We start from the raw sequence: 22,184 nt of genomic DNA on the forward strand, positions 1-22,184 counted from the left end.
GGGGGGAACAAAGGAAGAACAACATTTTAATAGAAGTCACGGGGGAAGGAATGTACCGGGCAGGTGTCACACGCACCAATTCCGGCCTGAGCTCCCCGGGATAGCGGCTGAGGTGGGGAACAAGCTTGTGACCACCACAAGAAGCGACCGACAAACACCAGCACGAACCTCTACAGAGGCACCTCAAAGGCACAGAACCACCTGCTGGCAAGGCAGAGCCTGACAGGTGACCCTCCTGTCACAGAACGGCAACAGCAAACGTCACAAAGGCCACGCAAAGACCAAAGCTTTGGGTAAAAATATATTTCCTCTCCCCACTTCAAGTGTTGGCACTATTTGGATCTGTAACCTGAAGCATATACAAGAAATAACTGAGCTTATGCTATAAGGTTATTATTCCATCTGTAATTCAAAAACTGCAATATTTTAACATCAAATAAAGTGACAATATCTAACAGATGCATACATATCATTTGCATTAACACTGTATGTAGGTTACACAATTGTTCAGTTACAAACATGGGTTACTTTCCAATAGCAAGGTAATAAAGTCCTACATCTATGGTTTAAGGCAATCAGGATATTAAAAATACAAGATTTCTACCGCTGTTCACAGCTTTGTTTCCCGTTAATTAAAAAAAACCCTTCATACGTGAAGAGCTCCGAGCTGGCACGCGCCGGCGAGAGCACCGCGGATATCACACCCTGCACGCGCAGCCCGGGCCCTCGGAGAAGGGACACGAAGGGGGACCGGGGTCAAATGGACAGATCTGATGTGGTCACACACAAAAAGACATTTCCATCTGCACTTGGACGGGTTGGGAGAAGCAGAAGGAGAGCTGCCTGCAGAAACATCGGTCCTGTTTAACATGGATGTACTCCCAGGGAGACACCATCTCCCTGCTGGGATTTCAAGCTGTCAGAAGCACACGGAGAGGGTGACGGGAGTGGCAGCTCTCCAGCTGGAGAGGAGCCCGGGGTGGGCACCAGTGCCTGCTTTCCCCGCTCCTGCGAGCACCACAGGAGATGCATTTCAAGATGATGCATTGCACAACCACGAGCTCCAGGGGCACCTTCCTACCCACTGCCCTCCCTGAAAGGGACTGTGTGACCCCTGGAGGGTTCTGGGGGAGCAAACCCTTACCCATCTCCTGCTTTCCCACTGCCTGCCAGACCCACGTGTGCCTCCCCTCTACAGAGCAGCCACAGCCCCTCACAAGGACCTGGCTTGTCTTTGCTCTTCCATTCTGAGGGTTTGCTTCATGCCCTGGGAACATGAGCATCCCAGAAAAAGCATCTTCCAGCGTGCTTTCCTGCTCCTTTGTACTAGCATGAGGACTGAAATCCACCTTGCCAGGAACATGCAGTTTTAGAGGAGTTTGTACCAGCCCACTTGCACGTAAGTGGACTTGGAGAATCTCCCAGCAAAGCACAGCTGGTCTCCTGTCAGGAGCGAGGCAGGAAGGGGCAGTCTCCTCCTGCTGTACTTACATGCAAAGGTGAAAGCACATCCAGCCAGACCTGAGTGTGTCACTCGCTCCATGCACATCAGGGGCTACTGTGAAAAAAGGCACGGGCAAAGAAGAGCAACAAGAGCAGCAGGAACACGCTAAACATGGCCCAGGGGTTCGAGATGGGGAAAAAAAAAAGTTATTACCATGTCCTTTGGCAAAAAAACAAAACAGTACCTTTGACATCTTCAAGTTTGTGGTTTATTCCCAGTTCCTCCAACATAGCTTGTTTTCTGCTGGAGAAAAACTCAACCAAAAAGACACTAATGCACTTGGTCACAGCTTTCTGTCAAAAAGGAAAAGCTCAACTCAGCTGATTTCCCCTGCTAAACATCCCCTGAAGGGCTGTTAAATGAAGCAGGAGAAATAAATGTTAAAATTAAGTTTTCTACTTGGCACAAAACACTGGTAATTAAAAAGAGGACGCGCACAGAGGCAGCTGAAGCAAAGCATATTGCCACGAGCGCTCGGTGACGGGCATGTGATGTGACTGTAAAAAACTCATGCAAACAACTCAAACTTCTTCCTTCATAACTCAAGATTTTAAAGCTGGGTTTGCCAGAAGCCACAGGAACCAGAATTTCATTTTTCCAAACAACCCTGCAGCAAACCTATTTAACCTGATGGAAAGTGCATAGCTGGCAAGTCCAGAAAGGGGAAGAAACCAACCCAAACAACAAAAACCAAAATAATGATAATAGTAACAAATTAAAAAAAAAAAAATTAAAAAAGGATAAAAAGGTCAACTGTTTAATTTCCAGCTTATTTATCCATTTTTGCTGTCCATTGCCAAGACATGGTACATAGATATCCTCTCCCTAAAGCCATGTTTAAGCAGTGAGGGTTAAAAAGCAAGACAACCCATAAGCTCACCTCCAAGCACGTCCCAATCCAGCACTTGAGGAAAAAGTGATTAAAAAACCATGAGAATTCTGCCTTTTCTTTTTCCCCCAAAGAAATTCCATCTGGAAGCAGGCAAACAGCTGTAGTGGGAGACTCAGGAAGGAAGAGTTTTGTCTAAGAGGGCTTTAAAGAAGGCAACAGGAGACTGCCTAGCTAGGAGCAGAGGAAGAAATCCAGGAGTCACAGGGTAAGCATGGCTCGCCACTCCTTGGGAAGGAAGGGAAAGACTCTGTCTGCAAGCAGTGGTGTGGAAAAACCACTTTGAACAGAGCCACTTGCACAGTCTGCTGGCCAGAGAGTGGGGCCTGGATTATCCTCCATCTCCTTGGCATGTTCTAGGGACACCTAATGGGACATTATTCCTGCTGCAGGGGGGCTTGGGGGGCAGCACAGCCACTGTGTCCAGGCACCTTCTCTCCTGGAATTCTGGATGCCACAGCCTTGCAAGTAGTCTGTATAGAAGTTTGTGCAGGAACGCCCCTGGAAGCTCCAAGAGGATGCTGAAGGCTCTATCTTCCCCCTGCCCAGGTATTTAATTCCATAAGGGCTGCTAAGCCTTGCTAAGACCCTGCCTGTTGGAGACCAGGTAGGATTTTAGGGGAGGTCCCAAAGGTTTGAGGTGAGTGGTGCAGGGAGAGCAGTGCTGGGAATGGTCCCTCCCCGAGGCAGCCGCGGAGCTCAGCCGCAGCTGCTCCGCTGAGCTGGAAGGGAGGCTGGAGAACCAGGCCAGCAAACCCAGCCCTGGCCAGGGCACACAGCAGGAAGGAGAGAATATTCCATAGACAACAGGAACTAATACAAATTATCATGCAAATGTCACGGCATGCAAGGTCAGTTACACTTGGTTATCTACACACACCCCCCTCCCTCTCCCTGGCAGGGACTGGGGCTGCTGTAACTCATCAGCTCCTGAAGAAATGCGGGGCAGGCTCACCTCCAGCTTGAGCTGTACCATGGGCTGGGCTCATTCCTACACAACTCATTCCCTGGGGCTGGTGAATCCAGGGGCTCCTGCAGCCAGCAGCACTAAGGACACCTGAGCCAGTCAATACCTGAGCTGCTGATACCCAACTCTGACTCTTGGTTCGGACTGGGGGCCAAAAATAATTTACTGCTGATGGTTTTGGTGAGAAGAACACATGGTATCATCATTATCTCGGTCCCTCCACCCACCCCTGAACTTCCACTAGCATACAGTCCTGCACCCAATCCCTCTTCCTTCTTGTTCCCACTATGTTATTAGGTGAGTTAATAGTTATTCGTGTTAAAAAAATGGAAAAAAAAATATAAAAAGAAAACAGATGGCAGAGACACATTACTGCAAAAGCAGGTGAATGCAGGAACATCCTTGGCTCGACAGGCTTTATGTGAAGCTTGCACTGCAAGTTAAAAAAACAGAACAAAAAATAAAAAAGTTAGCACTAATTGAACTCAAAATGCAAAAAAAAAAAATCAAGAAAGCCAGGAGAGCCGACACCAGCAACCCGCTCCGGTGGGTGGGCATGCAGATGGATTATGGAATTATAAAGAAATTCAACCTCAAGGCTGGGCTCTACTCCGACCTATGACAAGCAAAATGAAAAGGAAAAACCCGTGGGGGACAGAACTACTGACCAACCAGCCCTGAAAGCTGCTCCAGATCACAGCCTGTCACCGCAGCGCTCGGTGGCTTTAGGGCTCATTTGTTCCCAGCTGGGACACGGGTGCAGGTGGCTTCCCAGGGGCATCCTTGCAGGAGGGAACTCAGCTATCTCACACCTGGACACCAGGATGTCTCCAAGCACTTTGGCTTTCATAGCCCAGCCAGATCCTTCAGGCACCACCAAACCCCTCTTTTTACAGGGTGTTGGGCCAGGCTCTGACACAGATGCTGCAGCTCAGGGACTGCTTTGGGACGAGCACGGCCCCTGATGGCCAGACCAGGCACACTGGACTGCAAACTTAAGTGGAAAGGAAACTGAGAAAAAAAAATAAAGTTTTACATTTGGCTTTCAGAAGCAGCCTTAAATAAAGTGAGACAGAAGCCAAACAGATGGTCCCGGCTCCTGGGGGGCTGCGGATGAGCAGCACCACCACGGCACATGTTGAGGCATGTGGCCATCTCTGTACCCAGCAGCAGGCAGGCACCAGAAGGCTGCTTGCTGCTCCCACTATTGCCAGGAGCTCTCTCCAGACTGGTCAGGCTGGAAGCACAGTCCCATACCAACACTACAGCAGGGGCTGGGTCAGTGTGCTCAGCCCCATGTCCAGGCATATCCTGAGTGTGCTCTGCAGCCACCCCTTCAGTGCCTGGTGTGCTGCCCCCAAACACTGCTGCTGTTGGGCCAGAGCCACGAATGTTTTAGATAAAAAAAAAGAGTATAAGCTAGAGAATTTCTGGAGGAATAGGCTGAAAATCAGGAAGGCCAAGCTCTCCCTCACAGAGTGAGGCCAGCAGATTTCACCCTGGGCCTTCCCTCCGGCATGCACAGCACAGTGGAAGGTCTCTGGTGTCCAAACTGGAGAAATCTGAAAGCATTCCCGTGAATTACTTGGTGGGGAGGCTGCAAGGGTCAGGCACAGCAAGGATTTCCTCTGGCAGCTGCACAAGAAGCACCACAGGGCACGGCAGCAGAGAGAGAGGTTGGAAGCCTTAACTACACAAACTGCAGCTCCACACCAGAGTGCAAGGAGAAACTTGAAGCCTTTAGAAAACCAAGGTGAGCTACAAGGCAGGAGCACCAGCATTTCCCTTGAAAGCCTCTGTTAGTAACGCTGACACTAGAGAACACCTGCAGCAGGTACAGCACCTGGCGTGGAGCGACACAAAGGACACACTAAAACACGGGCACGTTCCTCGAGGCTGGATTTCTGTGAATGCAGCAGCAAAGCACAACCTGCGTTCGTCACTGTCGCTGGGAACAGCCCTGTCTCACCCACGATGCTGGAACCAAACAGGAGCTCACACTGACTACCCAAAGGGACACAACTCCCCAGCCCATTCCGTACTGCACTGCTCCTACAGCTAAGAGATGAAAAAAATCTGACTGCACACTTCTTAAAAATATTAGGCTGCCAACTCTGACAGATAAGGAAAAGGGTCTTCAAAACTTCCTGTTCCTTTTAGAGAATGCATCACCATGTCTGAGTGCTCAGGGGAGGGAAGATGAGTGTCCCAGCCTGTCTGCAGGAGGGTGTTTCACCATGCCTGGGCCTCAGCTGCCGACTCCTGCTGTTCCAGCGCTCAGCCCGACGCCCAGGGTCTGTAAGGATTTCTCCCCGAGCAGAGCAGGCAGCACACAGCGCTCCACGGATCCCGCCGGGAGCCCAGGGCCACGTCCTCAGCCAGCATCGAGCAGCACGGCTCCATAGGAGCTACATCAATTTACATCAGCCGAGGAACCGGCCCGAGGCCCTCCCCACCCTGCCCGGGCAGCGGCGCCCGACGAGCTGTAAAAGCCCAGCGCCTCTGCAGCACAGCTCGGGCCAGGCTGCAGCTCCCAGGCTGGCACGGCAGACACGAGTGGCTGAGCCACATCCCCGCTGGCACTCGGCTCTCCCGGGGGTGACAGCTGGGTTCATCACCCGTGCTCCTCTGAGGAACACCCCCTTCTCTCTCGGGCACTGAAAGCAGCGTGGAAGTGTCGTTTTTGTGTGTGGGTTAACCGAGAGTTTTACGGTGAGATTTGCTGCATCCCCGGCTTTCCCAACGGCAGGAACCAACTAAGCACCCTTGGCACAGGTGACTCACAAAGGACTTGCAGGAGCACCCTCTCACTAGGAACGGAAAAAGCCAGTGGAAGGTAAAGGATTACGCTCCTAGGGGGTACCAATATAAAATAGTAAAAAACAGTGCCATGATCTTGACTAAAAGGTAAGGGTTTCTTAGCTTATTATGTCAACTTGATACAACCACAAATGCCATTTAACTGCAATTACGGTACCATTGTAGTTTGTTTTTCTAAAAAAATACAAAACCAAAGCTTCTTGTCTTTAAAGCAAGCTTCCAAGTAATCACTTTTGGCACTAGCATTCCCCATGTAAAAATAACATGGTGGTGGTTTTGGTTTCTAATTTACTTCTACTTACAACTATAACCTTAAGCAATGGGAACTGGAGACTACCAGTGAAAGAAGGGATGGGTAGCAACTCCCTTAATTCTGGCTCAAGCAGGTAAGTCTGAGTCCAGAACATCCCATAGCTCCAGAAGATGTTGGACAGATCACAAATCAAAACTCCACCATCCAATTGTTCTCCCCCACCAGTCAGACTTGAACAGAAAATCTGAAGGTACTCTTCTGGAGAAAAATTAAGATCATGTCCCTGGCCCACCCTTTAGGAAAAAAAAAAATATTTTATTTGATCAGGCTGAGAAAAGGCCTGTTTCCAGTCTGGTAATGGGGAAAAGCAAATACAGACATGCAGCAAGAAAGAAAAAAACAACCTCCCAAAACTTGTAACAAACCCTACAAAGGGTGTGGGTGACATCCGCTTACTTTTTCTTGTCCTTGTCTTTCTTGGTTTGTTGAGAACCTGCCTGCTGAGCCTGTGACTGTAATAGCTGAGCTGCTGCCTTCTTCTTTTGAAAGTTGTTCAGCTCTTCCTCAAGTTCCTTCTTTTTGTCTTCCACTTTTTTCTTCTCTTCTTGGTGAGTCCTCTTTAGATGGTCAAACTTTTCATGAAGCTGCCAGGACAGAGGCAGTGAGATCTGGCCGTCAAGAGAAACATTTTCCCCCCGATTCCCTGGTGATGATGCCCCAACCGTGTTCCTGCTGGCACTGAGGCCTCCCTGTCCCCAGCCTGCCTTGGTGAGAAAAGCCCTGCAGCTCACACTCACTGGCACACAGAGAGCAGGAATTCCTGTTGCTGTAGGAATCCAACAGGCCTCTGGACGCTCCCACAGCCCCATATTCCATCCCCCAGTGCTCGGTACCTAGGGGACTCTAGCAGGCTCGAGCAGACCAAGGGAATGTGGGCACTGGGGGCTGTACTCTTGGCTGCAGGAGGCCTGAGGAGCAGCTTCCTGCCCCAGCAGGGTATTTTCTGCCCCAAGCCCTCACAGAGAGCCTCCTGAGCGAGATATACTCACATCCTTCTCTGCTTCCTTCAACTCTGCTTCCTTCTCCTTCACCCTCATGACAAACATCTGCCTCATCTCGTCCTCCTTCTTCTGCAGCTCGCCCAGGAATTCATTCCTCTTTGCTTCGTAGGTCTCTTGGAGACTGTTAAAAGCACACAAAAGCCAGTCAGAGCAGTGTTTCGAGCACAGCCATCAGCTCCCAGCCTTTGGAGAGGTAGCTCTTAGGCTGTCTTGTCACCAAACACGGGACTATACCACAGGCACCATCTCCTCTGCCCAAAGACATCCCAGCTTGCTAGGTGGCAGCAGTGGAAGGCAAAAGGAAAGGAAAAGCCGAGCTCCCCGCGCAGGATCCCGTGCATCACTCAGCAGGCAGGGTCCTGCCCTCTGAGAGGAGCAGCCTCCACATGAGCACTGCCTGCAGCAACCCCCGATGCCCACACATCCCTCAGAGCCACACCGCCTCCCTTCTCCTTCTGTTTGTCCCGAGTCTCTTGGTTCCAAATGCAAGATTTGTGGAGCAGATCCAGGGTGAAATCTGCCCCCGTGCAGCTCATTGAGCACGACGCTGTCACAGGGCACAACTCATCTTCACTACTCATTGCTAAGAGATTCAGATCAGGCGCTTGATTTAGATAAAGCCATCCTGGGAGACCTCCCTTTCTCCTTTGGACTCTGCAAACCATCAGCAGCCTTCCTCTTCCAAATAACCCCATTACTGGATTCCTTCATTCACCCTCTACTCCTTGGCACTCCTTTATTTCCCCAGCACTGAGATAGGCAGTGAAGATTTGGGACGTAAAATACGTCGTCCATGTACCTCTGAGATTTTTAGAGCCTCTTAGGAACTCTGGACATCAAATTCCTCTTTTGTTTTATTCCTTAAATGGCTTTGGATAGCCCAGCTGTAATGATAGTGTGGGAATGATAACTATTTCCCCCAAGAGGCTTTTCTGAAAACACTTTTTTTTTTAAGTGAAAACCACTGAAGTCACAGAGACATGTTGCATCCATGTGCCTAAGGAACACATTAGCCATTGGGCCTAATGTAGTGGAACATCCTAATTCCAATAAAGTCAAGCTTTTGCTTTTCCTGGCAGTGATGGGGGTTTTGATGTTTTTTTTATTGGTTGGGGGTGTTTTTTTAGGGGATGCAATATTGAACTGGGGAACACAACTTGTCAGATTATGCCAAGCCTCATATTTAACTCTGCTAATTAATAGGCACTTGGGTTACTTCCTAAAATACTCTCCAGACAGGATGCCCAGAGCTGTTCTGGCACAGCACTGGCCGCCCCAGAGAAATCACACCATTCCACATGACCACACCAGCTTCCTACACATGGAAGCAAAAATACTGATTCTAAAAATGACAAAAATCCTTTCGTGGGAGAGCAGGGCAAGAGCCATCTTTGGATTCTCAGCTAAATGCAGAACCAGACCTCTCACAGCATACAGATTTCAGGGGACTCAGAAACAAAATCTCCCTAAAATTCACTGCTGGATTTAATGCTCTGACTGTGGACACTGAAACTTAAATTCCTAAGCCCATCTGAAGGATCTGGCAAAGCCTGAGGGCAGGTGAGCCTTTGCTGCTCAATGAGCACAAACTGAATCTGCAATTAGTGACACGCTGTCCTAGGGAGCAGCAGAGCCTCACGGAGCAAAAAGGAAAGCTCTGCAGGCAGCTCATCGGATCCTGGACTGCCAACCACTTCTTCCACAGCTCGGTTCCAAAAACACAATGCTGGGTGATGGGCAAGCAGGAAAAGGCTGGCAGAAGTGAGAGGAGCAGGGGCTTCCTGTTAAATTGTCCCAGGTTCAAAGCTTCATTCTCTGCTGCAGCGACTCTGACTTCCATAGGAGCCAAGTTCTCAGAGAAACCGGCCTGGCAACTCCCAGGCTGCATGTGAAAAAAAACAATTACAGCCCTAAGGAATAACAGTCCAAACCAACTGGGATCCCTGCAGCTTCTCACAGGCAAAGATGACAAGGGAATTGGCTTTTAAGTACACAAACACATGAACCTAAATTACAAGAGTAACTTGATTTCCCAACACGCCCCCACACACTGAAGGATGCCCTGGTAAATAATATTATTTGGAAAGGGAGTATTTTGAAAAGCTTAACCAGAGTGGCAGAGAATCCAGCCCACAACAGGCACAGGACAGCAGAAGGGTCTCTGTGCAGAGAGACCCCGTTTCCTGGAGCTGATCCCTGCTGGGACCCTGGTGCTCCCTCCTGCAGCCTGGCCAAGCAAAGTGGGGGTCTCAGACATCACCAGTCCCCCTTTCCCACACCTCACACAAGCCCCCACACAGCACCAATGGTTTGCTGGGACCTGCTGCCCTGCATATCTCAGCTCCTCCTGAGATATGCCAGAGGCTCCCTGCTCCTGGCTGATGGAAGCTGGCTGAAGAGCAGCAGTTCCTGTGGTTCCCGGGGCCAAGATGCAGGGAAAAGCATCCTTTTGATCCCTGAGCTCAGAGAGAACATCCCCCTGGTTTCAGATATACATCAGCCTCAGCCAAACAGCTTGGGATCATAGGTTTTGTTTGTTTATTGGAGGGAAAAGGCACCCAGAGTGAACTGCCCTGAACTAGCACGTACCAGATGGAGAAATTCTGTACATTTTCATTTCCTTTCTACTTACAGCTTGGTCAAAAGAGGCCTCGTGTACAGGAAGCAATGGAAATTCCTCAGATTCCTCCAAAGGAAGGGCTGAGCCCATCTTAAGCCATTGCTCTCCAGAAAGGAAATCCAATAATGCTTCACACTTGGGCTTAGTAACAGAACTGGGCTTGACTGATTCCAGCAGAGTTTCTGCCGCAGAGGTGCAGCTGCATCAAGTCAGCAAGTCAGAAATAAGGCCCCAAACCAATGCCAACCCTTGTGTTACAGGGGCAAACCCCCACTGGTGCACTGGAATTCTGACTGCCTTCCCCGAGAGGCAGAGAGGAAGACTGGATGCTGTAAGGCAGGGGCTGCAATTACTGGGGAAAAGCTGGGGAGGAATGGGAAACAGGAAATGAAAGGAGAAAACAAACCCTCCCTCCCAAATTCCCACACAGCTGCTGTCCCTGGCTAATGGCTTGGGCTTCAGACCAATAAAGCCATCTGACAGAATGAACTATGTGCTCAGTAACCAGCCAAACCTCAGGCATGAGACCGTGGCACCCTCTTCACAGCTCACCTTGCACCAGGCTGGGAAGAGCTCCAGGAGGGTCAAAACCTCATTTACCCCAGGATGTCCCCACCGCACGGGCCACCTTCCTGTGGCGTGGACACGGCTGCGCTTTTCCTGCCCGGAATGGCAGGCAGCCCTGAGCAAGCTGGCTGCAAAGCACAGCAGCAGTGCCTGAGCTGCACATCCCTACCTGAAAGGCTTGCTGTCCGGATCCGTGTCCTTGAAGCCCATCTCTTCCAGCTTGCAGCGCCTGTACAGCTCGTAGTGCCGGGTGTGCGTCTGCTCCCTCAAGTCCTCCATGTTCACTCGGATCAGCATCTCCCGCAGCTTCACAAAGTCACAGTGGTTTTCATTTTCAACTGCAAAAACAACACCATATCCACAGAGAGAGTATTAAATCCAGGAGCTGGGCTCCCCCCCTTGCCCTGGATCTGGGCCCCAGTGTAGCAAACCCCAGAGTCCTTCAAGCACACAAGCACAACTCCAAAATGCCTGGATGAACTGGGTGGAAGACATCCCACACCAGCACGGGCCTGAGTTTCAAGGCCTGCACTGGATTTGCAAGATCTCTCTGCTGCCCATCTGGCACAGGGCTCCCGTCTCCCCATCCATTTTTGCACCAGCAAGGTGATGATCCGTTTGCTCACAGGATTTCACTTCCCACTCAAACCCACTTGAAATCCTAGCACCCATAGGCAAAGTCTAAACTCAATCTCAAGCTATCAGGTGCCAGATTTCTGGGAACAGCGAGAACCCAGCAGGATACAGGCTGAGTCCAAGACCTCCCAAACACATCAACTTCTTTCCTGAGTGTTTTTCCCAGTATCATCCTCTGGTGAATACAGCTGAAGTCCCTGAAGCTGCTTCAGGGTCAGCTTCTCATTACTGAGAAGCCAAAGAATTTTGTAGAATTGTACCATGACTGCTGCCCTGCAGCTTCCTGGGCCAGTCTCCAGTGGGATACACAACTGAAGTCACAAGGAGACCATCACCATCCCAATCCTGTACTTCCCAATGCTGGCTGGAAAGCAAGGACCAGCTCTGTATTTCTGGCAGCTTCAGTAAAGCCTGGGCTGCAAACAGTGCCCCGGCCAAACTCTGCCCTCCTGCAGGAAGGAGCTTTTGGCTCCATGTGCAGATGTCCACATTCAGATCCAAGCTGTCCTTTCTCAAGCCAGATTTTGGTAAGGGCCATGCAGAGATCAAAGTATCTTGGATCAGAAGGGGACAGGATGAGGAGGCCATGCGTGTGCCTTCGGGAACGTACCCTGCACGACGCCCCAGGGGTACTGCCTGGCTTTGGCCATCTTGTTGCCGATCTTCACTTCTTCGGTGCTGCCAACCACGGCAAAAGGAAGGTGGACCTACAAAAGGAAAGGAACAATGAGGCTGGGGATTTCCTCTGCTGCCTTGCCAGGGATTGTTTCTCAAGAAAAATGTTTACTGGGGCAGCTCTGCTAGATCTAAGTTGTTTAAACGCCTTTGCAATTCGTCTGGTGTTTTAGGAAGTGCAACAGGACAATCTGGATGAGAAACCTGACCAGACTTAAAGCCCAAAATTCTCAAGTCCTAAAAACACAAGATATATACATGTTTTCCATTTAATTACAAAGCACTACTGTCTTAAGCGAAGAACAAGTCTTAAAAACTGAAACTGAATTTGAACACCGATAAAAAAGAACCATGAAACAATAAAAAAGAAAATAAAGTACATCCTCTCAAGGAGGACAGGCTCAAAATTTAGGGGGATTTTGCTGCTACAAAAAACTGCTAATGCTTCCTCTTAAACAGGGCAAAGCTGTGAGCAAGGGGAAGAGCAGAGCTGACCCAGCCCCGGGCTGACACGTCTGAGTCACAGAGCGCTGCTCCCTCCAGGTCTCTCCGAGGGTGTGGTGGCGACAATCTGGGATCCACTCCCAGGAGTGTGGCTGCTGCCAGGAGGGAGCTGGCCTCAGCTGCCAGCCCAGCCCCGTGGAACTCTCCCTGCCCTCACAGCATCCAAAGGGGGTGGCTGCAAGCTCTGGAGAGGGACCCATGTCAGCCAAACTTGGTCACAGGCTGGGTGGGAGGGGAAGACGTCAGAGCAAGGGAGATGGGATTATCTGGCAAAGGGGTTTCCCAGCAGCTGGGATGCACCAGAACAGGGCAGAACACTGCACACAGCGCACCCTGGTAGAGCCACATCCCTTCTCTGTGCCAGCTTCTCTCTGCTCAGAACAACATGGACAGGGAGGAGAGGCAACAGGGAGCTTTGGAGAGGGTCTAACATTCAGCTGGATGAGGTAATTGCCCATCTAAAAGCCGTTGAGCAGGAAAACTCACAACAGCCTTCAAGCAGCAAGGAAATAGCTTAATCTGAGTGCACTTGCTTCAGGACTGGCACATCCTCTTGGGGCCAATCAACACCTCACTGCCAGCAACCCTGAGCTCATGTTCTTCCCTTTGCATCCTGACTCAGGCCTGTGACAAACAGCTGCTTCCCCTGGTAACCCCCGCAAAACGTTCGGTCTAGTCCAGCCCTGAGTGGCCTCAACTCCCACCCTGTTGCTGGAGGCAGGGGAGGAGGCGAAAGCCAGAGCCGCTGGAACATCAGTGCCCGTGTCCCGCTCCCAGCGGAAACCGAAACAAAGGCGGCACTGAATGAATCACCCCCGCTAAGCAACAAGTGGTCGCTTGGGACAGGAAAGCCAAACCTCAGCTCTCTGCCCTGACCGCATCGGGGCCCTGCCTCCCATCCTCTTCCTTTCCCGAGACGGGAATATTGCACCAGGGGAAGGATGTGAGAACTGTGAGGACACGGGAGAAGTGTTTGTCACACAGTGAAACCTATCAGACAGGTATCTCCAGCCCCCAAAGCCTTCTGGCCAGGCTGATGTCCGTGCTTCAATCGCAGTTTTGAAGACAAAATAAGACACGGCACGGCCATTAAGGCCAGGCCCAGGCACAGCAAGGTCACAACCCCCCCAGGTTACATACACTCATGGTGGCATTGATCTCGGCCACTGTCTCCTCATCCGTCGGGAACTGGTAGATCTGGACGCCGTTGCTGACCAGCTCGCTCATGATTTTACTCTTGAACTTGTGCAACTCGTTCTTTGCAATGGTGTCAGCTTTGGCAATGATGGGGATGATGTTCACCTGCAAGACAGGACAGCACCTCCACGTACAGAACTGCACAGGTTGTGTCTCTGAGAGAGGACAGAGCAGGACATGCAGTGACAGCCCTGGAGTGCCACCAGCCAGCAGCCCCAGCAGAAGAACTTCCCTGGGGCTGCTGCTGCCAGCAGCACCACCTCAGACAGGACTTCCAGGCAGCAGTGCTGATGGCCTTAGAAAGAAGTCAAGTGCAATTTGGCAACATGCTATTTCCTGTCCTGTCGTACTCCCCTCCTCATCCGAATTGGCTGGACAGGAAATGCTGTCATAGATTATTATGAGCTGCTCCAAAGAAATAAGAAAGGAAATGACCATCTCTGCACATCCCCTGCCACTACAGCTGGCTGGATTACTGCAGGAGCCACGCTCAGGCAGCAGCCTGTCACGGGCCCTGGCTTGGGGAGTGTCACCAGGGACACGGGAGGGGCAGCAGAGCCGCTGCCACCCCACGGGAGGTGGAAGCAGATGGTGCCTCCCCAGCCCCGGGACACACAGGACAGGGGCTGGCAGTAACACAGGCACGCTTCCCCCACCTGTGTGCCCCCATGTGCCCTTGGACAGCGCTGCACGGCAGGACCCCTCCCTGCACAGCTCTGACATGAGAGATGAGTTACTGACTCCCTTCCCGAGACAGGCTGTTGGCAAGGATAAAGATCCTGCCTTCTTTCCCTTTCTCCTCCCTCCAGAGGGACAGTTTCTGCTTTTGATCTTGCAGGTTTGCTTCTCCCTGCAACAGCAGACAGAAATTGTACTGAGGATAACAGTAATATCGACCTATATGGAGGGATTTTAACTACAGTACTTGAAAATCCTCTCCTATTACATCACTTAATTCTGTTTGCAGTTATTAAATCCCCCTTGGCCAAAAGATAGAACAGGAATGTCAATTAGCTCACTTGGGATTTATCTCCATAACCTTATTTTCAGTTGAAGAAGGCAAGGAACTTTCTCCATCACCACATAAAATCCAATTGATTGGCCTCCCCAGGAAATAAAGAACCGCTGGCATCACTGATGTCCTGCAGAATCAGGATCCAATGAGGTGCACAGCGGACTGATTTAAACTGCTTAATCATGATGGAAAGGAGCACAGAGAAGGCCCTGCATTTGTACCTCAGTTATTTTTCCTAGAAGAGGTGCAATCTCCTTTGAACCATGGTTTAAACCAAGCCCATGAGGGAACCTGGAAAAGCAGATGCCAAGTAACATATTTATTCAGATTCTTGTTGATGACATGACAGCTAGAACACCACTACATTTGCCGTAGCAGATCAAAACACTGTTTTTTGTCTAGCTGGATGTGCTCAGAGCCAGCACACACAACGCTTCATTTGCTTTTCACTGATTGCAAAGAAGACCTGAACTGTTTTCACTGACTTCAAAGATTAGCTGGGAAGCACAAGGCCAAGTTCCCTACCCGAGGTAGAGCTGGAAAAGAGCAGGAGCCCAAACTCTCAACAGCACGTGAAGCAGAATAATGACCCGTTGTGCCCAAGGTACACTTCTCACACTTTGTGTCTGCAATTCCCCACTACTAAACCCAGACATTATTTTCCTCAGCAGATGGCAAGGCGATGAAAGCGCTACAGGGCCGCGGTGACGCAGGCAGCAGGTACCTTACTGTCGAGCTTCTTCATGGTGACCAAGTCCAGGGACTTGAGGGAGTGTCCGGTGGGAGCAATGAAATACAGGCAGGCGTGGATCCGCGTGTCGTGGTAGTTGAACAGGGATCTCTTGATCTTCAGCTCTTCCTGCAGGTAGGCTTCGAACTGTGCGTCGATGTATTCTACTATAGGCTTGTAGCTGGAGGGAGAAGGCACAGAGAAAAGCAGGGAATTGGCTGCTGGGACCACACGAGGCACTGATGGGACACTCAGGAAGCATCAAGGGAGCTCTGTATGGTACAGGACAAGTGCTGCTTTTAGGACCCTCCCCACCAACCTCCTTCACAAGGATGCATTTCCACATGGTGCACAGCCCTTGATTTTAGGTGCATGGAAACCACACGAGACTGCTACCCTGAAAAACTTAAACATGAAGTCATGACCTACCCCCTAGCTTTTCCAAAATCTCATCATCTTAAAAAAGGGAAGGGAGAGTCACAAGGTAAGAGGGATTTTTGAGAAACTGAAGCCTGTGAGCAAAGCTCAGAAGACAACTGCACCATTCATGGACTTAGATGGGACCATGTTGTTGGAGAAAAAGCAGCTTGTGCAGTGTAACATGGTCTTATTCAAATTAACTGTTTGTGCTTCTGGAAAGAAAACTGTTCCATGTGTTCCCCCTCCACCAAGGGCAGCTTTGTGGATATCACTAGGTAGGTCTGTAAAACGACTGCTGCTCTGGCTTCTTGGCTTATGGAAATTCTGTCTCTGACTATGAGACACTGAAAACCTCAGAGACACATGCAAAGAAAGCAGTAAGGCCTCACAGTGGAAGAAATATGAGAGAAAGCCCCGTAAAAACAGTGGAGCAAAGGAAGCCTCAAACTGGAGGACAGAGCAAATCGCACCCACCACAGGCAGATGTGCCAGGACACAGCAGGAGAACGAAAGCTCTCCCTAAGCCCTGCTGCCCTGGGCCTGCCCTTCTCTCCACAGGGTTAGGCAGCAGCAGCACCACTTGTGGGATCAGGAAACACCCCCAGAAGAGCCCACAGAGGGAGGCCCTGGAGACCTCAGAGCTCATCAGCACCGGGATTTGTCTCCCTGCAGAGCTCGGTTTACCTGTCATCCTTGTTGATCTGATCTCCAAACCCCACCGTGTCCACAATGGTCAGCTTCAGACGGACGTTGCTCTCCTGGAGCTCGTAACTCCGGGCTTTCAACCTCACGCCAGGCTCGTTGTGCGTGGCGGGCTCGCTCTCGAACTTGGTGTTGAACAGAGTGTCCATCAGCGTTGATTTGCCGATGCCAGTTTCACCTGAGAGGACAGGGGAAGCGTCAGCACGGTGCCACTGCTCTCCTTCACCTCCTTCTCTGGCACCTTCACCAGGTTAAGGAGTTATTCCACTTGGGCAGCAGTGGAATTAGGCTACGTCGCTAAGCAAGATAATCCCTGCGGGAACAGATGTCTTCAGAGACAGTCCCCATCTTTACCAGTGCCCCAGGACTGACCCAGGAACTTTCTTCATGGCAGCAAGTTGTAAATTCTCTTAACTCCGTGTATGATTGCCTGATTTTTGTTTCAGCCTTTTTAAGGCAGCTTTGTTGTCTCAAGATCATCCAAAACCCATAGTGCAACTTAAGACAATAAAAATCTGAGACAGAGAAATATAGACAGAATTCTTAAAAAAAAAAGGTGGCACACTACTTAAATACCAACTTTTTAAACTATTACAGTTTCCCTAATCCCCAGTGCAATTAGTAACACGGATGAAAGCATTAGCCTAAATCCCATTTTTCAGTCAAAACTGTTTGTTTAGCAATTACACTCTCCAACAGCTATTGCTACCCATGCTGTGAGCAGGGGTGGGATGAGGCAGCTCACATGGAAAGCCAAGTCCTAAACTGATGGAACTGATGGCACAGACAGAAGCTTCATGGCTGAAGCTGTGAATTTTCGGGAGCTCCTGATGTGGACTGCTGGGTTCTATGGCAGATAGGCTCTGCAGCATTTCACATCCCAATTACAAGTCTCACATTACAACACTGAAGTTAATTGGGTCCTCTCTCGAATCACAGTTTTAAACAATGATTTTTTTTTTCCAAGGGTGAGATTTCTGTTCCTTGGCCAACTGCAGCAGTTTGTGTGAAACTTTAATATGGGCTGAAAATCGGCGTCTGGGCACATTTCACGATAAAAGAAGAGGTGGATCAAATTGCTAATGGAGACATATTAAGTCATGCTAAGAAAGGCATATTTACTGCAAGAGAGAAAGGCAATTAATTTATGCCATTTTGATCAAAGAGCTGCCTGCTAATCAGGCTGTTCCCTGCTGGATTGAAATGGTTTCACGCTGCTACGAGAGTCACGTGAGGCTTGGGAGCTCGAGTGTGCAGAAGTGCAACTATTCTCTTATCTCCTCCTTTCACACACAAAGCTACAGAGAGGAGTCGAGATTTTTGCCAGATTTCTTTTCAGGCAGCTCACAGAGATTCTCAATTTGCTGTAGAAAAACCACAGTCAGAGGGTTGTGGGGGTTTCCCAGCTAATTAATGTAACTAATTAGAAGGGACAATGCTCCCCTCTTGGAGGCTTAAATGAACAATGAATGGAAAGATGATGCTTGCAGCCTGCACTGCCAAGCTAAGAGAAAAACCCAGCAGTTTTGTCCATTTACAGAACCAGATTCTGGGTTCACTGACAAGCCAAAGCTGGCTTGGCTCACAGCTCCCTGGGGCTGAGCAATGGATTTCCAACTGCGAAGCATCCACAGAGCACCGAGACAGCAGCTACCTCCCCACAGCCAAGAGAAGATGCTGCCTCCTCATATTTCACCCTCTGAACAATTTGGGAAAAGTAACTGAGGCTATTAAACCAACTTGCAGATTAAATACAGCAGAGGACAGGTGACAGGCTTTGTTCTCCAGTACATCATGTGGAGACTAAAAATGGCATCGTTTCCAAGTGGAGAAACTAAGAATCTAAGGAGATAGGCAAACCCTGGAAGGGAAGGAATGCAATTTGGTGAGAAACAGCCTCCACACCCAGCCCAGAGAAAAGCAGATTTAAGTTCACATCCTTCTGAAAATACATTTAGCTCCCAAGTTCACTCAGTTTCCTTACGGGCAGCCTTTGGGGGAAGCAGAACCGCTGAACGATCAAAGGGATAGATTTTAACAGCTAGCAGTCTCCATGCTTTGACTCAGGGGACGGGGCAGGGAAAGGGGAAAGAGGATTTCAATGTGGAGCAGCTTCCCTCCAGTACGGTCTGCACTGGCTCAGCCCTGCCCTGGGCAGAGGGAGAAGGTGACAACGTGGGGCCGTGTCCCCAAGGCCCCAGCAGGGTGACCTACCCACGCACAGGATGTTGAAGCAGAAGCCTTGAGACGTTGACTTGTTGACCAGCTGGTCCGGGAGGCTGTCGAAGCCCACGTGGCCGGACAGGGACAGGTTCCTGAGGTCATCGTTCTGTAAGACCCAGAAGAGAAGCATTTAGCAGGGTTGCAATATCCCTATCAGGCAAGGAGCCCCGCCAGAACTGCGTTAAGGACACAGGATCTGTGCCTTAGGTTTCCCTCCCAAAAGTGCTCTCCTTTTCCTTCTATCCATCTCTGCCATGGGGCTCAGTAGCTAAAATGCCCCTGACCCCAAGGAGGCAAACACCACCACACTGGTTCTCCATGCCTGTCACCAATAAACCACGATTCTTTACCAATCTGCAACACCCAAATGCTGCTTCTGAGGCCCCAGCATTCCATATCCCTAGGGTTATCATAGGATTATTTGGGCAGACCCTGAAAAAGCCAGTGGAACACAATCAGAGCTGTGAGCTGACCAGTTCCTGTTTAGTTGGTGAATCAGCTGAGGCTGCCTCCTTCGTGTCCACTGCACAGCTCCACAGCAGAAACCAGCCAGCCTTCCACTCCAGAACTTCCCCAGCAGCATGGGAAACTGCCCAAACTTCCCAGTGAGGCTGGCTCTCTCAAGAAGTACACTGAGGAGTGACACAGGTTGTGATATGGCTTGTTATTCCTGACAGACACAGGGGAGCAGAGGACCAAGGTGGTGCTTTCCTTGGCTCACCGTGCCAAAGGGAAGCAGCAGCTCTCAGACCTGCTCTGTCCTCCCAGGACTACAAGGGAAATGCCAAAATCCTTGCCCTTTTCCTGCAACCCTTCAGCATGGCCACAGCAGGACACAGCTCAGAGAGCAACTGTGCCACTAGAGCCAGCTAAAACTCCTTCCAGCTCCTCCAGGCTTTGACAGGTAGGGAATAAAGCGAGCACGCTGCCCTGCCATGCCTTGCTTTACAAATAACCTCATCTGACATGAGGTGAGGAAGCAGGGCACCGTTCCCAGCGTTTCCTGTGCCACCTCTGCATGTTCTCAGCAGGAAAAGAAGCCAGGCCAGGCTGCCCAGAGGTGCCAGTCACCCCTCCTGACCCGCTCTCCTCCTCGGCTGCTCGAGCTGACAACAGCCAACAGCCCAAAGCCACACTGTGGAGGGCAAGGGAGCAGCACAGACCTCTCAGAAGGGAGGTTTGAAACAACCCCCAGACTGTGTTTGGGACCTTCCCAGGGCAGCTGCATGACAATCCACAGAGAAGCTCGGAAAAACAAGCTGGCCCAGTTACCTCTTCCTTGGCCACAGTTATGGCAAGGTCCTGAGCACAGCAAAACAAGCAAACAAAACAAGTCCCACAGACTTGGTAGACCCGGAGCAGCTCTGCTGTTAGTTCAGAACACTTTTCTCCTAAAGCTTGTTGTCCTTAATTTTGAAAATACCAACCTTTCTCCAAACCCTTCCCAATGGAGTCACTCCACCAAGGCCACAATAAATTACAGTCGTGGGCAGCTTCAACCTGGTTTAAAGATGCTGGAAGCACCGGCTTCTTTCCACAAAATCAGAGGGCTTTGCACCAGACATGGACAACTGTTTTGGCTGTCAAGAATTAAAAGCAGAGTTGGACTTCCCACTCCCAGCACAATTGCTGAGCAGTTCCATTTCCCTCCACAAAACATAAGGGACCAGCCACCAACTGCAGGGAGAAATGAGTTACTGAGTGTTGATGAAAATCAACTCAGACCTAAAGAAATACAAAAATTCCCTGAGAAAAGCGACATCACCAAGTGAAAATGTCTCAGTCTGTCCAGGAGTCTGGGCAAAGGGCTCCTTTCTGCCATGCTGACACACAGAGCCTGACACCTGTGCTAGATACCTGAGCCTTCTCTTAGCATCTAAACCAGGCTTGTCTGTAGGTAAAAATGCCAATTTACCAGTCTGTTCACCTCCATCCCTCTGTTGGCTGGGAGCTACTCACCAGCACCACACCACTGAGGCTTAAGGTGATTAAGAGATGCCAGCTCCTTCACTCAGGCTGGGTAAAGGAAAACCACCCAGAAAGACTGCCACCTCACTCACCCACAAAAGGGACTTCCCTGGAAAAGGCCCTGGGATTGATACATGATGTGAATGGGTTAAATTAAATGTTTGTAACATTACTATTTCTAAAAACACCGATGGACTTGGGTTTATGATCAAGTGAAGGGAGCTGGGAGCAGATCCCGGAAAGCACTAAGTGCCCGTGACTCACAGGTTTCACACAAAGTGGTGGGTGTTGAACATCTCCCAGCACAGCACCAGTATCTCTTTCCCTGATATATTTTGGGAAAGCAAGTACTGCCTCATCATCAGTTGCTCAGCAGGAAGAGGAGTTAGACTCATCTCTTGCATCTGTGTCAGTTATTTTTGCTGCAGACCTTCTCTGGTTTATTTCCCTCCCCTTGCTTCTTTTTTTTTTCCCTTGCAAGTGGCAAACATCAACAGTGGAATAAACAAAACCCATCTCTGCGTTTTGCAATGCCAAGTATTTTTCACAGGCTGTACTGCACAACAGGAGACAAGAGCAGCCTGATATCTGCTCAAAACATCAAAACACTGGTGAAAAGATGTGAGGCCTGAGGCACAGGCAGAGATGAAACCCAAGAATCCGCCTCCCTCAGCGTTCCCAGGATCCCCAGCGCATCTCCCTGAGTAGAGCAGACACAAAATAGCTGCAGCTCTGCACAAGGCCCACAGATAGACATTTTGGAGGAGGCAGAGAGAGACAAAGGAACTCAGATTTCTTCATCTCTCCTCCACACACAAAGCAAGCCAGCTCTGCAGTATGCAGATGCCCTTGGAAAGCTGACACATTTTTGGGGGAGCTGCAGGCTGCTTCTCCCCAGAGCAAAGAGGTGCACACGCCGCGTAACCACTCGGCACTGCAGCCAGGCCTCTGCTCTCGCTTTCACCTCTTCAAGGGGATAGCTTCATCCTCAAGGAAAGGAAACCTCTGCTGGAGAGCAACAAGCCTGATTGCTCAGGGTATCAGCAGCAGAGCAGGCAAGTGATTCACGCTTTCGGTCTGGCAGAACACAAGTGTTGTAACAACAAGGGGATGCTAAGTCAGATGGCCCTGCCTCTCCAGCTGTGAACTGCCATGAGGAGCTCCTGAGCGCAGTCCGTGGGCTGGGTTTGATCCCAACTGAGTCATCCCACCGAGAACTGCTCTGCCTGAAGAGCAGACCAAGGCTGACATGGCTCCTGCTCCACCCCAGAGCCCCTGGTGCACCAGCAAGGCACGGGAATGCTACAGGCGAGGGTTTATTCCTCCTGCCACGTGGCTCCTCTTCCAGAGGAAGCCAGAGGTGCTGCTCAGGTGCTTCAGCCCAAGTGGAAAGGCATCTCACCACCCTGCCTCACTGCCTTCTCCCATCTCTC

The 22,184-nt window shown here is 50.3% G+C and overlaps 1 protein-coding gene across 7 annotated transcripts in view; it reads right to left on the minus strand.

Moving 5' to 3' along the window:
• The window catches only part of SEPTIN11 (septin 11), a 78,812-nt gene that overhangs the window by 9,087 nt on the left and 47,541 nt on the right, over positions 1 to 22,184 (minus strand). For 3 of the 7 annotated variants that reach the window (XR_015287340.1, XM_086890789.1, XM_023927109.2), the window contains exons 2-9: positions 18,775 to 18,889; positions 16,543 to 16,738; positions 15,433 to 15,619; positions 13,637 to 13,798; positions 11,928 to 12,024; positions 10,851 to 11,019; positions 7,483 to 7,615; positions 6,890 to 7,077 (exon numbers count right to left, since the gene is read on the minus strand). Coding sequence is in view for 6 of the 7 variants with exons in the window: in XM_086890789.1 (XP_086746915.1) it covers positions 6,890 to 7,077; positions 7,483 to 7,615; positions 10,851 to 11,019; positions 11,928 to 12,024; positions 13,637 to 13,798; positions 15,433 to 15,619; positions 16,543 to 16,738; positions 18,775 to 18,889 (1,247 nt within the window). In the remaining variant the exon portion in view is untranslated. Of the gene's footprint in view, positions 1 to 288; positions 3,794 to 6,727; positions 7,078 to 7,482; positions 7,616 to 10,850; positions 11,020 to 11,927; positions 12,025 to 13,636; positions 13,799 to 15,432; positions 15,620 to 16,542; positions 16,739 to 18,774; positions 18,890 to 22,184 lie in introns of those variants that run through there. The other 4 variants (XM_023927108.2, XM_086890788.1, XM_086890790.1 and 1 more) reach the window with 2 other exon arrangements.

This window comes from Cyanistes caeruleus, chromosome 5 (assembly GCF_971803275.1).
Source record: "Cyanistes caeruleus chromosome 5, bCyaCae1.hap1.1, whole genome shotgun sequence".
Taxonomy (NCBI): domain Eukaryota; kingdom Metazoa; phylum Chordata; class Aves; order Passeriformes; family Paridae; genus Cyanistes; species Cyanistes caeruleus.